The sequence below is a fragment of the Vanacampus margaritifer genome, chromosome 13 (genome assembly GCF_051991255.1).
Source record: "Vanacampus margaritifer isolate UIUO_Vmar chromosome 13, RoL_Vmar_1.0, whole genome shotgun sequence".
Lineage (NCBI taxonomy): Eukaryota > Metazoa > Chordata > Actinopteri > Syngnathiformes > Syngnathidae > Vanacampus > Vanacampus margaritifer.
The window spans coordinates 15,959,553-15,975,412 of record NC_135444.1 but is presented as its reverse complement, the minus strand read 5'-3'; the positions used below and the strand labels follow the sequence as shown (position 1 = coordinate 15,975,412).

The 15,860-nt window shown below is 41.7% G+C and overlaps 2 protein-coding genes across 4 annotated transcripts; both read right to left on the bottom strand.

Moving 5' to 3' along the window:
- Positions 1-420: 420 nt before the first annotated feature.
- LOC144062184 (C2 calcium-dependent domain-containing protein 4C) lies at positions 421-7,606 on the bottom strand. Of its 2 annotated transcripts, none has more exons than XM_077583263.1 (3): positions 7,592-7,606; positions 4,175-4,356; positions 421-1,831 (listed from the first exon to the last, which is right to left on the bottom strand). In XM_077583263.1, exon 3 carries the CDS (start codon positions 1,762-1,764, stop codon positions 505-507), a length of 1,260 nt encoding a protein of 419 aa, XP_077439389.1. In that variant the 5' UTR covers positions 1,765-1,831; positions 4,175-4,356; positions 7,592-7,606; the 3' UTR covers positions 421-504. The 2 variants fall into 2 exon arrangements, with proteins under 2 accessions (XP_077439389.1, XP_077439388.1); XM_077583262.1 differs by lacking the exon at positions 7,592-7,606 and adding an exon at positions 7,018-7,032.
- Positions 7,607-7,813: 207 nt separating this feature from the next.
- Positions 7,814-15,736, bottom strand: cdc34a (cell division cycle 34 homolog (S. cerevisiae) a). 2 transcript variants are annotated; one of them, XM_077583266.1, is made up of 6 exons: positions 15,255-15,736; positions 14,987-15,140; positions 11,261-11,347; positions 11,078-11,175; positions 10,239-10,373; positions 7,814-8,786 (listed from the first exon to the last, which is right to left on the bottom strand). In XM_077583266.1, exons 2-6 carry the CDS (start codon positions 15,122-15,124, stop codon positions 8,534-8,536), a joined length of 711 nt encoding a protein of 236 aa, XP_077439392.1. In that variant the 5' UTR covers positions 15,125-15,140; positions 15,255-15,736; the 3' UTR covers positions 7,814-8,533. The 2 variants fall into 2 exon arrangements, with proteins under 2 accessions (XP_077439392.1, XP_077439390.1); XM_077583264.1 differs by having other exon boundaries at positions 14,987-15,735.
- Between the last annotated feature and the right edge of the window lie 124 nt (positions 15,737-15,860).

Below are 15,860 nucleotides of genomic sequence, written 5' to 3'. Positions count from 1 at the left end.
AAGAACTCGTACAGGTCCACAAGTGGAGTAAATTGGCTAATCCAGGTCCAGAAAGTAAAAACCCTGCCACATTTTAGCTTTTGCCACTGTGGCTAAATCCAAACTGTGGCAGGGTTTTTACTTTCTGGACCTGGATTAGCCACCTCTGGCAAAGAACTCACCACACGAGTGGAGTGAGGTGGCTAATCCAGGTCCAGAAAGTAAAAACCCTGTCACAGTTTAGCTTTTGCCACTGAGGCTAAATCCAAACTGTGGCAGGGTCATTGCTTTCTGGACCTGGTTTTAGCCACCTCACTCCACTCGTGGATCTTTACGAGTTCTTTGCCAGAGGTGGCTAATCCAGCCCCTGAAAGTAAAAACCCTGCCACATGTCGGCTTTTGCCACTGTGGCTAACTCCAAACTGTGGCAAGGTTTTTACATTTCTGGACCCGGATTAGCCACCTCTGCCAAAGAACTCGTACAGGTCGACGAGTGGCCTCGGTTTCTGCTTCCTCTTCGGTAGTCTAGACCCCCGAGAGCAGTTTGCTCAGCAGGACCTCCCGCTCCCCCAGCAGAGTGTTCCTTTTGAGGCTTGTTCCTTTGTTGACCACCTTCAGCTTCAGCGACAGGTTCTTGACCTGGAGCGGTCCGACGGCGTCGAAGAAGAAGTCCTCGTTGAAGACGGGGTTGCGACTGTTCTTGATGATGTTGCTGCGTTGCTTCTGCATCTTGCCGGGGTTCAGGTAGACGGACACGCAGCAGTTGATGCTCTTGATGTCAAAGTGTTTGTCGTAGAGACTCTCGGCCGCCAGGACGCGGACCCGCAGGCGGGCGGTGCCGGCGTCGTAGTTGGCGCTGATGCGGACGCTGCCGCCCTTGTGCAGGTTAACCGTGTGCTCCCGCTGAGAGCCGTGGTCCGGAGCCGGCGCGCCTCCGCAGTGGAAGGACGGGATGTGCAGCCGGCGCTGGAGGCTGGGACTGGGTTCGGCCGAGCTGCACTCGTCGGTGGAGAGGGAGCTGTGGCGGGCGAAGGAGCGCTTGGCTTTCACCACCTTGGCCTGCGTCTCGTGCGTGAAGATCTTGAGCAGCGAGGCGGAGCGGGACAGGAGCGGCGAGCTGAAGGGGGACGACTCGGCCGAGGAGCAGGTGTCGCTCTCGCCGCCGCTGAAGTAGCGGTACGGGTTCATGTGAGAGGTGTTGAAGTCGGCCGGGTTCAGGTGGTTGCCGGCTCCGCCCCCCTCGCCCTTGCCCGGGGTCTTCCTCTGGCTGTTCGGGGAGGTCATGGGACTGGTGATGTCACAGTGGAAGAGCGACTCCTTGCGACGAGTGTGGGGGCTCTCCTTCAAGGTGGTGAAGCCGTAAGAGGTTTGAGTCTTGGGGACGTAGGGGAGAGACATGGCGGTCTGCGACTGGGGGTCGGCGTTGGTGTCCCCGGCGATGACGTCATCGGCGCTCTCGATCTGAATGATGTGACGGTTGGCGGCCTTTAGGAGGTTCTTGGTGTCTCCCGCCAGCTTGGCCACCAGACGGGGGCTTTTAGGGCCGCCGATCTTCCTCCCGCCGATGGTTTGCTCCGACGTTGAAGGCTGCAAACCCTCGTTGGGCTTCACCGATTCGGGTTCGGGAGGGCAGCTGACTAACTTGGGTGGGATGAAGAAGTCCGGGATCTTGTCTGGCGTGAGGACGTTGGAGTAGGGCGGCGTCGCTCCTTTCTTGTCGCCGTGCTCCCCGTGCCGCAGCACGCCCGTCTCCACCGAGCCGCGGATCTTATCCAAAACCCACATGGTGCCCGCCCCCAGACGGCGAGCCACGTGGGCGTGAGGGCGGCGGTGCAGTCAGGTGGAGCGGCAGCTAATAACACACAAGGGGGGCCGAGGGGGTGTAAATCGTGAGTCCACTGGGAGCATAAACAGAAATGACACCCGTTTGGGTTTTAGCAGCACTTTAAAAGGAACCCTGACTGTAATGTTAAGTTTGCTCCATATGATTTATTTGGTTGTTACTAACATAACTTTCCATTTTAACTCATTCACTGCCATTGACGGCTATAGACGTCAAAAATTAATTTGAACTATTTCTATTAGTTTCACATTTTTTTCCACTTTTGTTAACAAGAGTATAAAAACCTAGAAAAAAATGTATTGTACATTTAGAACAGATTTAAAATTTGTGATTACTCTTGAGTGAACTAGTGAAATCATGTGATTAATTACAATTAAAAAAATTTTAATCGCCCCTAATGTGATGCCCCTAATTAAAAAGAAAACAAATATAAAAAAATTAGGGGCGTCAGACGATTTTTTTTTTATTGTAATTAATCGCATGACTTCAAAAGTTAACTCACGATTAATCAAAAATTTTATATCTGTTCTAAATGTACAATATTTTTTTCTAGGTTTTCATACTCTTGTTAACAAAAGCGGGAAAAAAATGTGAAACTAATAGTAATAGTTCAAATGAGTTTTTTAAGTCTAACTGCCTGTGAATTTTGTGAAAACTTTATTTATACATACACCGCCATTGTTGTTGACATCGCAACTCATTCATACATACAAATAAAGTTTCTACAAAATGTATTAAACTGGAAATGATTTTTTGAAAAATTAATCTCATAGTTATGTTAGTAACAGCCGAATAAATAACATAGAGCAAACTTCTCATTACAGTCGGGGTTCCTTTTGGCAACAGATCACTTTTAGAGGTGTTAGCTTAGCAGTGGTGGAAAGTAGCAAAGGATTTGATGTCAAAATAGGCGACTTGCTTTCTTGAGGATTTGTCATAAAAACATACATTGTGTACCGCGGTTGATATCTTGATTGATTCCGATTTTGGAGATTTGGAAAGTGGATTGTGAACCCCCAACCCCTTAAGAGAATTAGCCAATTCAACATTTTTGGCTAGTCAAATTATGGGAACACGGGGGTGGGGGAAGGGGGTCCTCCCAGTTCAAGGCAAGCACTGTAAATTTATAAATAAATACAATAGTTATATTTCATTTTTCATTCACTTTTGTACATTTCTGAGTCTTTACTCTTTTACTTATACTAAAGTAGTTTAATCAGTATTTATACTTTTTTCACAGCTATACTTCCAAAGTACACAACATGTCACACTTTTGTCATAACTGGTATTGTATAATTTGACAGTAAAATAAAATAAATAAATAAAATAAAGTGTTAAAGTACATTCTTAGAATGTGTACTTTTATAATTTAGGGTTTAGGATTAGGCTCATGCAACCCCCTCTTCACATTGGTAGCACCACTCAGAATTGTTTTTGAAAAACGCAGCCTCGGAAACTAGCTTCTCTTAGCAACACGACAGGCGGATGGTAACTGTTCCCATTAGCTGTTGATTCGCTGTGGACAGATTTTTTTTTTTTCTTTCCCTGTTGGCACACGTGTCTGCTCTATTGACTGCCGAAGTAATTTTGCTGTCCATCAAAATTATTGGTTGGGGGTGGGAGGGTGGCGTGGCAACAAATGCTCCCTCTACTGGTATAAAATGTACATGCAAGAAGTCTACTTCTAGTCCTTAATTCTGCACGTTGGGACTTGGTTGCATGTACTTTCACATTGGGTGAAAGTATGCTAAATAAAGTCAAGCTACACAATATTAGGTACACTTGCACAGTCAATACAAGGCTTGGGTCAAAAAAAAAGTCTGCCTTTGCAAACTAATAATGCTGCTTTGAACTGCATCATACTAAATACTTGTAATCATTTTAAAACGTGTTAAAATAGTTTATCTAATTAAAATAAATTTAAAATAGTGATTTTAAAAATATTATGTATTAACCACGACGAATATATATATTTTTATTTTTTTTAGAATCCAGTCCTACTGTATTTCACTTCTTAGCATATTCGTTTAACAAATACCACAACTATTAAAATGTACACCTATATAGCATTTTTTGGTCTCTAAATCTTAAGAGAACGATCTCAATAATAGAAAATCCAAGCGTCCACTCGTCTTGTTCGTGACATAAGTAAACAACAATGAAGCGTGAGCTGTTGCGTCACACTTTAGTGAAATAATTCAGTGGGTAAAGGACATTTTTGCGTACTAAAAATATCTCTAAGCGTTCAGAAACAGGTGAAAAGTGAAGTTTGCCATCAATTAAAGTCAGGTGTGCGAAGACTATGAAAGTGTCTGAAGGGAGCTTTTTCTGCAGGAAAGCTGATATACTCACAGTATTGGGGTCGGAAAAAAATAGAAGAGCTGCTTGCCGCTCCGGTATGTCTCGCTTCTCGCAGCCACAGGTGTTTCCTCGCAGCGTGAATGAGCGTTTCTCGTGTTGCGGTGCCGAGCTCCGGGTGCGAGCTTTATATATGCAACGCGACAGTCGAAGTGACCAATCAGCTTGAGCCATGTCTGTTTGTGGCACACGCACGCATTACAATCACTATTGTTAAGAGCATGTCAACTATTTGCTTTCTGCACATAACAATGACAGCACTGATGATCGTAATAATAATAATAATAATAATAATAATAATGATAAAACCATACAGTAATTAGTAAATAAAAAAGAAATATTTTCCTATCTATCTCATCCTATTCCTACTTTTCAAAGTAGCCAAGGGACGCTTATGACTGCCGGGGACATAATTTAGGATTACCTCTCACACGTACATTACACTAAATTATTTCAGTATGTGTACATGCAAATGACTTTGTTGATCCCTATAAAATACAAATACCCCAGTCACAATTCATCAAAAAAAAAAACACAACAACATGAAAACAACAATGCAACCTCTGCCCCTTTAAAAGGGGGCACAGTATGTACCTGGAAAAAAAAACTCATCACACAAATCTATATTAGTAAATAAATTCCAGAATAGCATATCAACACATAAGAGCAATTGAGTAGTTTGGGTGAGAGCATTTCTGTAGTATCAGTGTGAGAGAGCATTTTATGTGCAAATGTTTCGGTGGTGGGTACAAGTGTGAGAGAACATCCCCAAAAGTTGTGTTTCATTAGTGTGTGTGCAAGAGTGTTAAAGTAGTATACAGTGTATATATATATATATATATATATATATATGATTGTTTCAGTTGCCTGTGAGAGCATTTCAGTATGTGTGAGATCATTTCAGTAGTGTTGTCAGTGTTTCAGTATTTGTGTAAGTGGATTCCAGTAATGTGTGAGAACGATTCCATAGTGTGTGTGTGTGTGTGTGTGTGTGTGTGTGTGTGTTTGTGAGTGAAAGAGATTTTCAGTAGCATGTGAGATAGAAAACTAGTACGGGAATATTTCAGTATATTATGAGTGCATTTCAGTAACTGTGTGAGAGCATTTCAGTAGGGAGGGAATACAAGTGTTTCAGTAGTGTGTGTGCATTTCAGTAGTCAGCGTAAACTCCAAGCAGAATAATAAACGTATTGCGAAATGAATACCTCGCTGACAATGTCACTGAAAACAATTGCATTGAATCTTATATTAGATCATTTGAAGCGCCTTTGAGAGCGTATCATTGGAATAAGCGCACGTGCACCTGCTGTCTAATTTCAATTTGACCAACTTTCCCCCCCCCCCACCTCCCTTGCCTCCTTTCTCCCGCTTCTCTTATTTGGCGTGTCCATACTCGGATTTAAAGTGCTGTTTCCCTGGAGACTTTGCTATGGCAACACGTACATCTGTGGTGGCTAAAAATAAAAAAATAAATTAAAAAAAAAGGGGGGGGGGGGGGGGGACTTCCCGACTTCAATGCCGGGCCAGTGGGAAACGTTTTGTTCAGCATCACCTGTGGAATTACAAAAGGCCAGTTAATCAATTGTGTAGCAACTGACATGTGAAAAGGTCTCGGGCCTCGACTAGCTAGCTCTGTTGGAGCAGACAGTACAATACGGGATTTTAAACTTTTTTTTTTTTTTCATAGCACAAATAAAACTTGTAAGGTACCAAAGTGTGGCTGAAAGCCAGATGCTGCACGACTGGAAGCTGCAGGTCGAGAGCGAACCGGGTCATCTGGGTCAGAGCGCAGCGACACAAGAAAGAATAGAAGAGGTCGGACAGGAATGTCTGGAACGGAGACGTCGCCACGGCAACACAAGCGCAAGCGGCAGGCCGGGTGGGTGGAAGCCGGGTCGACGACGACGACGACGACGCGGAAATGAACGAGAGCGAGCGCAATATGATGTAGCCGGGCTATAAATGGCTTCTAAGAGATGTCAATCATCCCACGAGAAACCACTTTACCTCCTACTGCGTGTACTTTCTCTACAGAAATTGACTTTAATCTATGGCCACAACCACTTCCTTTCTGCCACTCGACAGGTAACCATCAAGTAGTACAGGGAAAATGCTCCTTTTTCTTTCTTTACTTTTAACCTATTGGCTTGTTTTGTGCTCAGGCAAAAAATCATGTCTAATCTGAAAATATTGCTTTGGCGCCCTCTTGTGGCATTTTGGTGCCAAGCAACCATGTTGAAGTGAAGGAAGGAGTGCCCCAAAAGAGGGAGGAGCTTCAGGCCAGACCATTGCTTTTTTTTTGCCACCATCATGTGGCATATACATCTACACTTTGAAAATCACTAATGATATATTTCATGATAAATGCATGTTTAAGAATGTGCGTCCATATGTGTGAAGATCTGAGTAAAAGTCCCAAACAAATTGTGTGGGGAAAAAACAAAACAAAACTCAAGTCGCCATCATATTTGTTGTTTTTGCAACGCTGTAATGAGTATAGCTAGAACAAAACTGCTTGTGATTCAATAAAAATGTATAGCCAAAGAGAAATTAGAAAACAAACAGCTCTTTGAGATTAAATACGTTTCATACTAAAAAGTTAAATACAATTTAGTTAGTAGTAGTACTTGACATGTGATTCTTTAACAGAGGGTGAATACAATAAATGAAAACTAGTTCAATCTAGATATGCAAACTAGCTTTTATTTAGCAGTTAACTGCTACTCAAACATTGCTTGTGGTCATACTAGGTTAAAAATCTGACCTCCGCTATCCCAAAAACAAGTAATGTGCATTACCAACAAGTATTAAAAGACAAAAGGGAAATATCTACCGACCTGCCAGTCCAGTTGACTGAAGAACACTCGACCTGTGACATTCCAATGTAAATAAAGACAAGAAATAACATTTCCAAATGATAGAATCCAAAAAACAAGTTGATGCTGCCCCCTGGCGGCAACATGAGGTCATACACTTAACGTATGCGTTCGGGTGAAGAAAAACATCAGGAAATCCTTTCAGGTACTCGTCTCCACCATCCTGATCATCCCCATCAGGTTTGTCAACCATTAGTAGACCCACATAAAGTCTTGAGAACCCGTTCTTGAAAAGCATCTGAGTTTGGTTATTCTCAGGTGTTCTTCAAAAACAAACTTGTGCCTCCAGATTTGGTCAATTTTGAGGACTCCTTAAACGGGCACCCACAAATTGACATGAATAGTCCCACAAAAGTCTCAAGGCAGCCATTTTAGAATCATTTTCAAGGTTCCTTCAAAGACGACGGGTCCCGGAGATTTGTTTTGCTACCAAATTGGAACCATGTACACAAGACCGATACGCAGCGGCTAAGTTTGAAGGCAAAACTGTCATTCTATCATTTCACCAAAAAGCCCAATATCTTTATCAACTTACATTTTTAAGGTCTTCTCGGCTGACTCCATGAAGCCGACAATGGGCAGCAGGAAGAACTCAAACCTGGGACAATCACATAGGCAACATGTTAAGAGAATGAACAACCTAAACAAAGCTGCGTGGATCACTTTACTGCTTATGGATTCTACCCAATACCTGAAACACACGAATCTTACCTTCCTGCAACTTCTCACAGCAACTCCTTCAAGCAATGAACTGAAATCTAATAAAGATCTTTATTTCACCGTTTAAAATATACAAACTATAAGAAAAAACAGAAATCAAGTGATCATCAAAAATATCCATGTGCATATTATCAAGGTAGATTGTAAACAGTCCACTAAGTCAGAAAGTGAGCCAGAGGGACTGTGTTGTGTTTTTTTTTTCTTCTTCTCCTGAGGTGTGCTATGCAAAAATTGCAGCTTGTTTAGGTTAAGAGTTAATCAAATTACTGTTCAAGCTCTTGTAAGTGGATCGCTGGTGTCCGTTTTGAAGCAGTGGGCTCGACGTGACATAGAAAAGGAAAACAGTCCAAATACCAAAACCGGAAAGGAAAATATTCAACACTGAAACATGACCGCCCCCAAAGTAGTAAGCTTGGGAAACCCTGGCAAGTTTAGAAAAACAACACTATAGGATAACAGTCACGGGATGTCAGGAAAGCTTGTGACGTTTACTACAACTACGACTTCTAAGGAGGATGGCGTCCTCCATCTTGTGGAAGGAACGAAGGCGGGGTTTTGAACTTCTGACACACAATTGCACATTTGGCTCAACCTCATCGGACTTCATATTCCTCCTGATGACGATGTGCAGATTTTAAGAAAACAAACAAACCAAAAAAAAATCGGAAACGACTGGAACTCCATTGACGCGTTGCCAAGAAGTCAAGACGAAAGGCGAAGAACGCAGCAACGTTGGCGAGCGCCATCTTAAACGAGATCAATCGTAGTAGTCGTTGTCTGAGAAGTTGTCGTGCGAGTCGAAGCAATTGTCCTGATAGTAGTTGCTCTTGTACTCCATGCCGTTTTCGTCAAAGTCACTAAAGTCGTCTTCGTCGTCGTCGTCGTCGTAAAGCAGGTTGGAGCCGTCGTCCGTGGGCGGCACTTTGGTGCGGATGCAGTACTCCTCCAGCGTGGTGGGAACCTTGACGCCATCGAGGTCCGCTTCGCTTTTGGTGGCTAGCACCTGCTTCCTGTGAAGAAGAGATGGCGGTTTAGATGCATTTTAGGAAAAGGTGACATTTTCTGACAGTAATTCCAATGGGTGGACACACAGGTTAATCGGAGCTTCTGCCATCTAGTGGAAGAATGTTTTTATGACGGCGTAGTAGGACCACGTATAAATATATATATATTTAGAGGGCATTATTCCAAATTTGCCACTTTATAAAGTTTATAAGGTCAGTTTACTGATCAAACCCAGAAAACACTTCTTCAGCACAGGTGATGTCATCTTCAGTCGACATTGAGTGGAAAATTCGTTTTTAAAGATATTAATTGTCCATGTTATCAAATTATTTGTTCACATTTCACTGCTGAAAATGGCCCAATGAGTCAAGTAAGTTAATTTGTTAAAATGTATATTTACTTGTACATTTACGTTTCCAAAATTATTATTTACATTCATACATTTTTTTTATTTTATTTTTTGACAAGTTGATGTGTCGAATCTGCTGCTGCATTCACTTGCATTTACCTAAAATATGCTAGCTTCTGATTGGTTAGTGTTAGTCAGCTGATAGGGGACCAGGAAGTGTTGTCGCATTCACTTGCATTTACCTAAAATGTGCTAGCTTCTGATTGGTTAGTGTTAGTCAGCTGATAGGGGACCAGGAAGTGTTGTCGCTCTAGCTGCCGTGTATGACGAGTAAAGGGAAAATACGTATGAATACGTTCTATTTTAAATGTTTTAAGTGTCTCAGAGACGTATTTATATGTTTTTTTTTACGTTTTGTTTATGCTAGAGCATACAGAAGGCTTTGATGCAGCTTCCCAACTCCACTAAACGGTTGAAGCAATGATAGTTATTACAAAAACGGCCAGCGGGTGGCAGCAGACTAGAAGAGATCAACCAGGGCCATGTTGAAAACAAGCTGATTTACTCACAGTTCTAAGCAGATTTGTGAATAATGATGAAACTTAGCTATATTCTAATGCTAATTGCTGTAATGAAATATATATATTTTTTCCTGATGACACAAGATACTCTAATCTTTCTTTTAGTAAGGTGACATGTTTTTATAGCAAAAGAACACAATCAGTCAAAATCCAGTAAAACAGCCGGGAGCGAAGGGGGTTGCTTCAGTGAAAATGTCTGTAGGTGAATGAGTTAAGAATGAATCCGTCTCCATCCTGCCTTTTCATTTTATAAACTGTCGTACTGACCACCAACGAATCCTCACGTTAGACTATAGCTACGCTACGTGTATTTGTCGTAACTTTCTGAGTTTTTTTCTCGAGCAAATTTGCCACTTTATAAAGTTTTCTTGGAATATTACCCCCCTCTGGGAGAAAAAAATATATACACGTAACGTCGCCCTATTACGCCGTCGTACGTTTAATTGCTCTTCCTGTCACCCTCAAAAAATAATAATAAATTTTAATCTGAGGTGGACCAGATGTGGAAAACTTTTCAACTGTGGTACCTGATGATTTCAATGTACTCCTGGTCCTCACCCTTGCTCTCCCTCCACCTGCGGTACATGACGGAGGCATCCACGTTGGCCGGGGAGAAGGTGTTGGGCTCGTTGAGCAGGGAGATGACGCTGAGCAGGATGGTCCTGCATGTGACGAGAGAGAAATCAGAAAAGGATGAGCGGGAAAGCGCAATATATTCATACTCACTTTAAATTGAATCTAATGACTATAAAGAAATGAAATTGGGGTTGAAAATGTCAGTACGGAGTCGCCTAGGTTTCATTTATTGGCTAATTACATACTGTCTATGATGTCATTCCGTTACTCATCATCTGGCCCTCGAAATGCAAGCATGATTAGCTCATTCACTGCCATTGACGGCTATAGACGTCAAAAATGAATTTGAACTCTTTCTATTAGTTTAAAAATGTTTTTCCTCGGGTGTTAACAAGAGTGTGAAAACCTCAATTTTTTTTATTGTACATTTAGAACAGATATAAAATTTGTGATTAATCGTGAGTTAACTAGTGAAGTCATGAGATTAATTACAATTAAAAAAATGTATCGCCTGTCGCCCCCAATTTTTAATCATCTTTTTTTTTTAATCGCGTCAGGCGATTAATTTTTTTTTTTATTGTAATTAATCACATGACTTCAATAATTAACTCACGATTAATCACACATTTTATATCTGTTCTAAATGTACAATATATATATTTTTTAGGTTTTCATACTCTTAATAAAAGTGGAAAAAGTGGAAAACTAATAGAAATAGTTCAAATGAATTTTTGACGTCTATAGCCGTCAATGGCAGTGAACGAGTTAGGGTGTGCCAAACTCATCTTACCTGACATTCTGCGTGGGGTTCCACCGCTCTGACGGCAGCTCGCCACTATGGGGGTCGTCCACCGGCGGGTGCAAGATCGAAATGCACACCTCTCCATTCTAGCCAAAGAACAAAAAAGACAAATAAGACAAAAATATTTATTTACGATACAGATTCGCTGGCATAACCCGGATCAATAGCTACCTCGTAAATGTTAGGGTGCCACATTTTGGTGAGGAAGCGGAAAGAAGGCGGCGAGTATGGGTAGTCCACCGGGAACTTGAGCAGGGCCTGCGATAAATCAAATTAGGCATTTAAGTCATGCAATGCAAATACACACTTGGACAAATGAATACATTATCCATCCAGATGATCTTACTCATCACAATGGTTCTTTTAGCCACTTTTCCTAACCCTCAAGTGACTTAAAATAAAAAAATAAAAAGACCAATAAGCCTTACCATGACCCCATAAACGGAATTGTTTTCATATTGTTTCACGTGTGACAAGGAGCCTCAACCGTGCTGAATACTGCTAAAGACATGACAGCCATTTAACTCTATGTAAAAAAAGAAAAGAAAAAAAAAAGCAGTAACTTATGGACATGTAGGAAACAAGATGCAAATACAGTAAACCCCTTCAAATAGGACGGTGACTAGTGAAAATCTGCATATAAATGACACTCACTTAAAAAAAAAAATTTTTTTTAAACAAAATAATTTGGAACATTTCTAATTAACATTCAATATAGCTTTTCCATGAAAAATGGATTTGAAATTTTTTTTTAAATATTGAAAAAAATCCACAAAAATGTCCATACAGATTTAAAAAAAAAAAAGATTTTTAAATGAACAGTCTCCACACTAAGAATGTGAAAATAGAATGGGGCTGGTGAGAAGTAACTGTGGGTGGGTGGGGGGGGGGTGTAACGTGAGCGGGGAGCTGACGCAGTGCGTGTACAACTGGAAGCGTGTTGTGGGGGTGTCGTTTGTTTGCTTTTCCAGCTGTCACCGCAACCCAAGACAATCAAACTCTCACGTCCGGGGGGGGCGGGCGGGCGCGCTGCTGTTGTATGGATTCCATAAGGCTCGTAAGATAAACACGCAACTCGTTCACAAGATGTAACCAAGCTTTGCTGAGCTCCCATGGATTCAGCGAGGTCAGCTGGCCGTCGCCACAGCTCGCAGGTAGGAGTGGGTGGGAGCCACAAAAGGGGTGGCAGTGGGAACCTTGGTGGGGGTGGGGGGTGGGTTACACCGAATAATGCTGGTCGCTATATTAAGACTTGTGCATAAAGCTGTTAAGCCTTTCATTCTGGACTGCGGTGACCACAACCAAGTTGCTGTGTCTGAAATAAAGTGAGCGTGAGAATTCACGCACACACCTTTTTCCGCAATCTTTAATTTTCATTTACACAGGGTCTTTTTTTTTTTTTTAAGGGTACAAATTCTTTCAGACCAACCATCCAAGCTGACTTTTTACCGGGTGGTGTCTTGTGTGGGGGTTAATGTCGACCCGGGAATTTTCCAGCGTCACATAGGCAGAACGCTGTCATCTGCAACCAGAATATAAAGTTTTATCTCACAGTCGTACCCAATGGGGGCCCCTGGCTTATTAACAGGGTAAGAAATTTGGTAAGGGAATTTTGTGTTTCTCACACTTGTGGCTTGTGCAAAGATGAGGCAATGAGCCCGCATCCTTTATTCAGAGCTATCAATGAAACCTGAGCACAAATCTGCTACGCAGCTGCAGCCCACAAGGCATCCGGCAAGCGGTTTTTCGAAAAATTGATCCAAGGATGAGGTGACCCGATGCCGTTCACCAGATGCTCAAGTTGGATGTGATGTGCGTGAAAAATGCAAGAAAAATGTTCTTGTTAAGCAAAATCCGGTTACGGCAACCTCCGTCTACCTTGTGGTCACTTCTGCCTTTAAAGTCAAGTCTATCTAAATTATCCCCCATTAGTCTAATCCCGGCTTTCCTTGATTAATCGATTGAATAATCGATAGGATAATCGATTGTGAGGATTAATCTGTGACAGCCCAAAAAAAGACGCACATGGTGAAGATGAACAAAACAAAGAAACGTGGAAGAGGAAGACGACAAAAAAAATAATAAAGAATGACAAACTAAATTAAGACAATGAACAAAAAGCGGACGATGACGACCAAGATGAAGAAAATGATCACAGCTAAGAAAAAGGAAAAACCCTAACAAGGCGGGAACGGATAAAACAAACAGCAAGACAACAAAACCAAAAGACTATAAGGTCAAGACGAAGAAGTTGAACAAGACGCTGATAACGACAAAGAAAGGCAAAAATGACGACTAACAAGGACTAAGAAACTTTTTTTTGAAACATGTTCATCAAAAGGCTACAATTTAACAGGATCACTTGTTCAGAATATTTCGACAATTAAGATAAACAATCGCTCTAAACAAAAGTATTTGTCGATTCTTGACAACTGTAAACCTAAAACAAACTAACCAAAAAAAAGCAAGAGTTTTGGTGCTATTATTAAAGAAGGCCAACAGTCTCAGGGGATCCAAAACAGAGCCATTTCTTCACAAAGTCAGTCGAACCTTATTAAGCCTGAGGGAACAAAATCAGCGGGACGAACCAGCAAGACAAAGAGTCTGACAACGCTGACCCTCCTGTTTGAGAAGTAGGGCAACTTTTGACTCTTAAAAGTAACATGAGGCTAAGTTGAGACGGAAGAAGCATAAAAAATTGTTTTTTAATTTGAGTGACGTCACTCAAAACAAAACAGCTGAGTCAGACGGGAAGGTTTCACGCCCCATTTGTTCAATTAAGGGCGTTATGTTCTGTTCAACTCAGCTTCCCTTCAACAGAAGAATTGGGCAAACAGGTTGGATGGAAACCCGGAGCAATTGAGTCACAACCACGAGGTGGATTTCACAGCCAGGCTAACAAACAGGAGGGGAAAAATACAAGTTTTTCCAAACTAACAAAACTTAGGTCACAATATACATCAGCAATGCACGGTTTCTGTAGGCATAAAACGCAGGATGGGAGAGGATTGAGACATTCAATAATCTCAACTCAAAATATGCAAAAATGAGGTTGAGCTTGAAATTCGTCCTGTTTTCTCTTTTTTTCTTTCTAATTTACAGTGCTCAAAATAATAGTGTGCCTCCATCTAGTAGCCAATAGTAGAATTACATAGAAAATAAACAACAAAATTTGAGTTTTAACTGGACATGGGACAAACTAAAAACCTGTGGAAGAGCAGGACCATGAACCCACGATTGAGGGGATTTACTGTACGGCGGAACCCCAAAAAGTGATCCACAACATGGTGCGGAACGGACAACTGTATTCTTTATCCTCTTCAAAAAACAACCAGTAATATTGGGGTTTCCAACAATTCCACATTTTCCCACACACACATAAAATATCCAGTCATTCCCAATGACACATTAGCCATCACTGATCATTCCCATTCAAAATTCACAATGCTCATCTTATTCAATTCACATTGGGAACGCTTTTCAACAGTTCAAAAATTCTCACATAACAAAATTCTACTTTTTTTCATCAATATCATTCCACATCATTTCATGTTTCTACATTATATATTTTCAGTCAACATTGAAGCATTCACACGCAATTTCGAGTTTCATTGTTATTACTGAAGTGCAATATTACAGCGTGCTATTTTCCTCGCAAAAAAAAATACATTTTGAGGAGAGGTCAGAACGGATTAATGACACGTACATTCCCTTCAATTAGTAAAGATGATTTGGGATATGCGGCCACAGGACGAAGTCAACTGGTCTCTCAAGGAACCGTTTGAGACGTTAACGACTTCAACTGTCTTGAAAACAAGCACAGAAAAAGTGAAGTTTCTTTAAACGCCGGTAAAGGAACAATAGTAGCCGTAATGCTAGGTACAGTTAGCCACTCACCTTAAAATAACCACCCTCGTAGTGCGTGTTCGGCGGACCGAATATCGCCACTTCCCAGTTGTACATGTCCGACTCGTTGACCAGAGTGATTTTGAAGCCCTCCACCGGCTCGTCCTGGAGACTTTTCATCTCCAGCATGAGTGCTTTCTGGGAACTGGTTACAGGATTTCCATGCTGAGCCATATTCCAAACAAACAAGACAAAAACGACTTGGACAAGTCGCGTGAAGCCGCCGCAGCGCAACGACAAAAACTAGCAGAGAACCAACCCAAAAAGTAGAAAAAGCACTCGCGGACAAGAGAATGGTTTCACTGATGTGTTGTTGTGAGGAGTGGCGGACTTGAAGCGGCTTTTTTGGAGAAAAGCCGTCTTGAGTTTTGTCAATCAAGAGCCAGGTCAAGCTCCACGCTCCAAACAACCTCCACGAGCTTTTATATCTTCGCACACTTCCGCTAGGGAGTTTTCGAATTAAAACCTATAAGAGAGGATATTGTTGGAAAACTTATTAAATATGAAACCAGTTTACACACGTGACTATTGTGAGCTGTAAAGTGCGCAAGAGAGCTTCGTTTGGCGTGACGCTTTTATTAAAAGCACGCGTCACGGCCTTATGCCCAAACGAAGGGAAACTCGTATCGCGATGTAAAATGCGTGCTAAGTGCTAAATTTGAATTTCTGTTCTCTTCCGAGTCCATGTGATGTGATGTATTTATCCGTCAAATACAATCCGAAATGGGTAGGTTGAACGACTTTTCACCCTCACGCAACAATACTAATAACCTCTTATTTTGGAAGTCTGTAAAGGATGTTATGTTTTCGCACTTTACATACACTGAACATGCCAACAATCACACAACAGTAACAACAAAATACA

Coding starts and splice junctions, on each gene's coding strand:
- cdc34a (XM_077583264.1), bottom strand. CDS start 15,169: ATGGCTCAGCATGGAAATCCTGTAACCAGTTCCCAGAAAGCACTCATG. Junction 11,348..14,986: donor ACGAGGGTGGTTATTTTAAG/GTGAGTGGCTAA, acceptor GATTTATCGCAG/GCCCTGCTCAAGTTCCCGGT. Junction 8,787..10,238: donor GAGTACATTGAAATCATCAG/GTACCACAGTTG, acceptor TCTTCTTCACAG/GAAGCAGGTGCTAGCCACCA.
- LOC144062184 (XM_077583263.1), bottom strand. CDS start 1,764: ATGTGGGTTTTGGATAAGATCCGCGGCTCGGTGGAGACGGGCGTGCTG.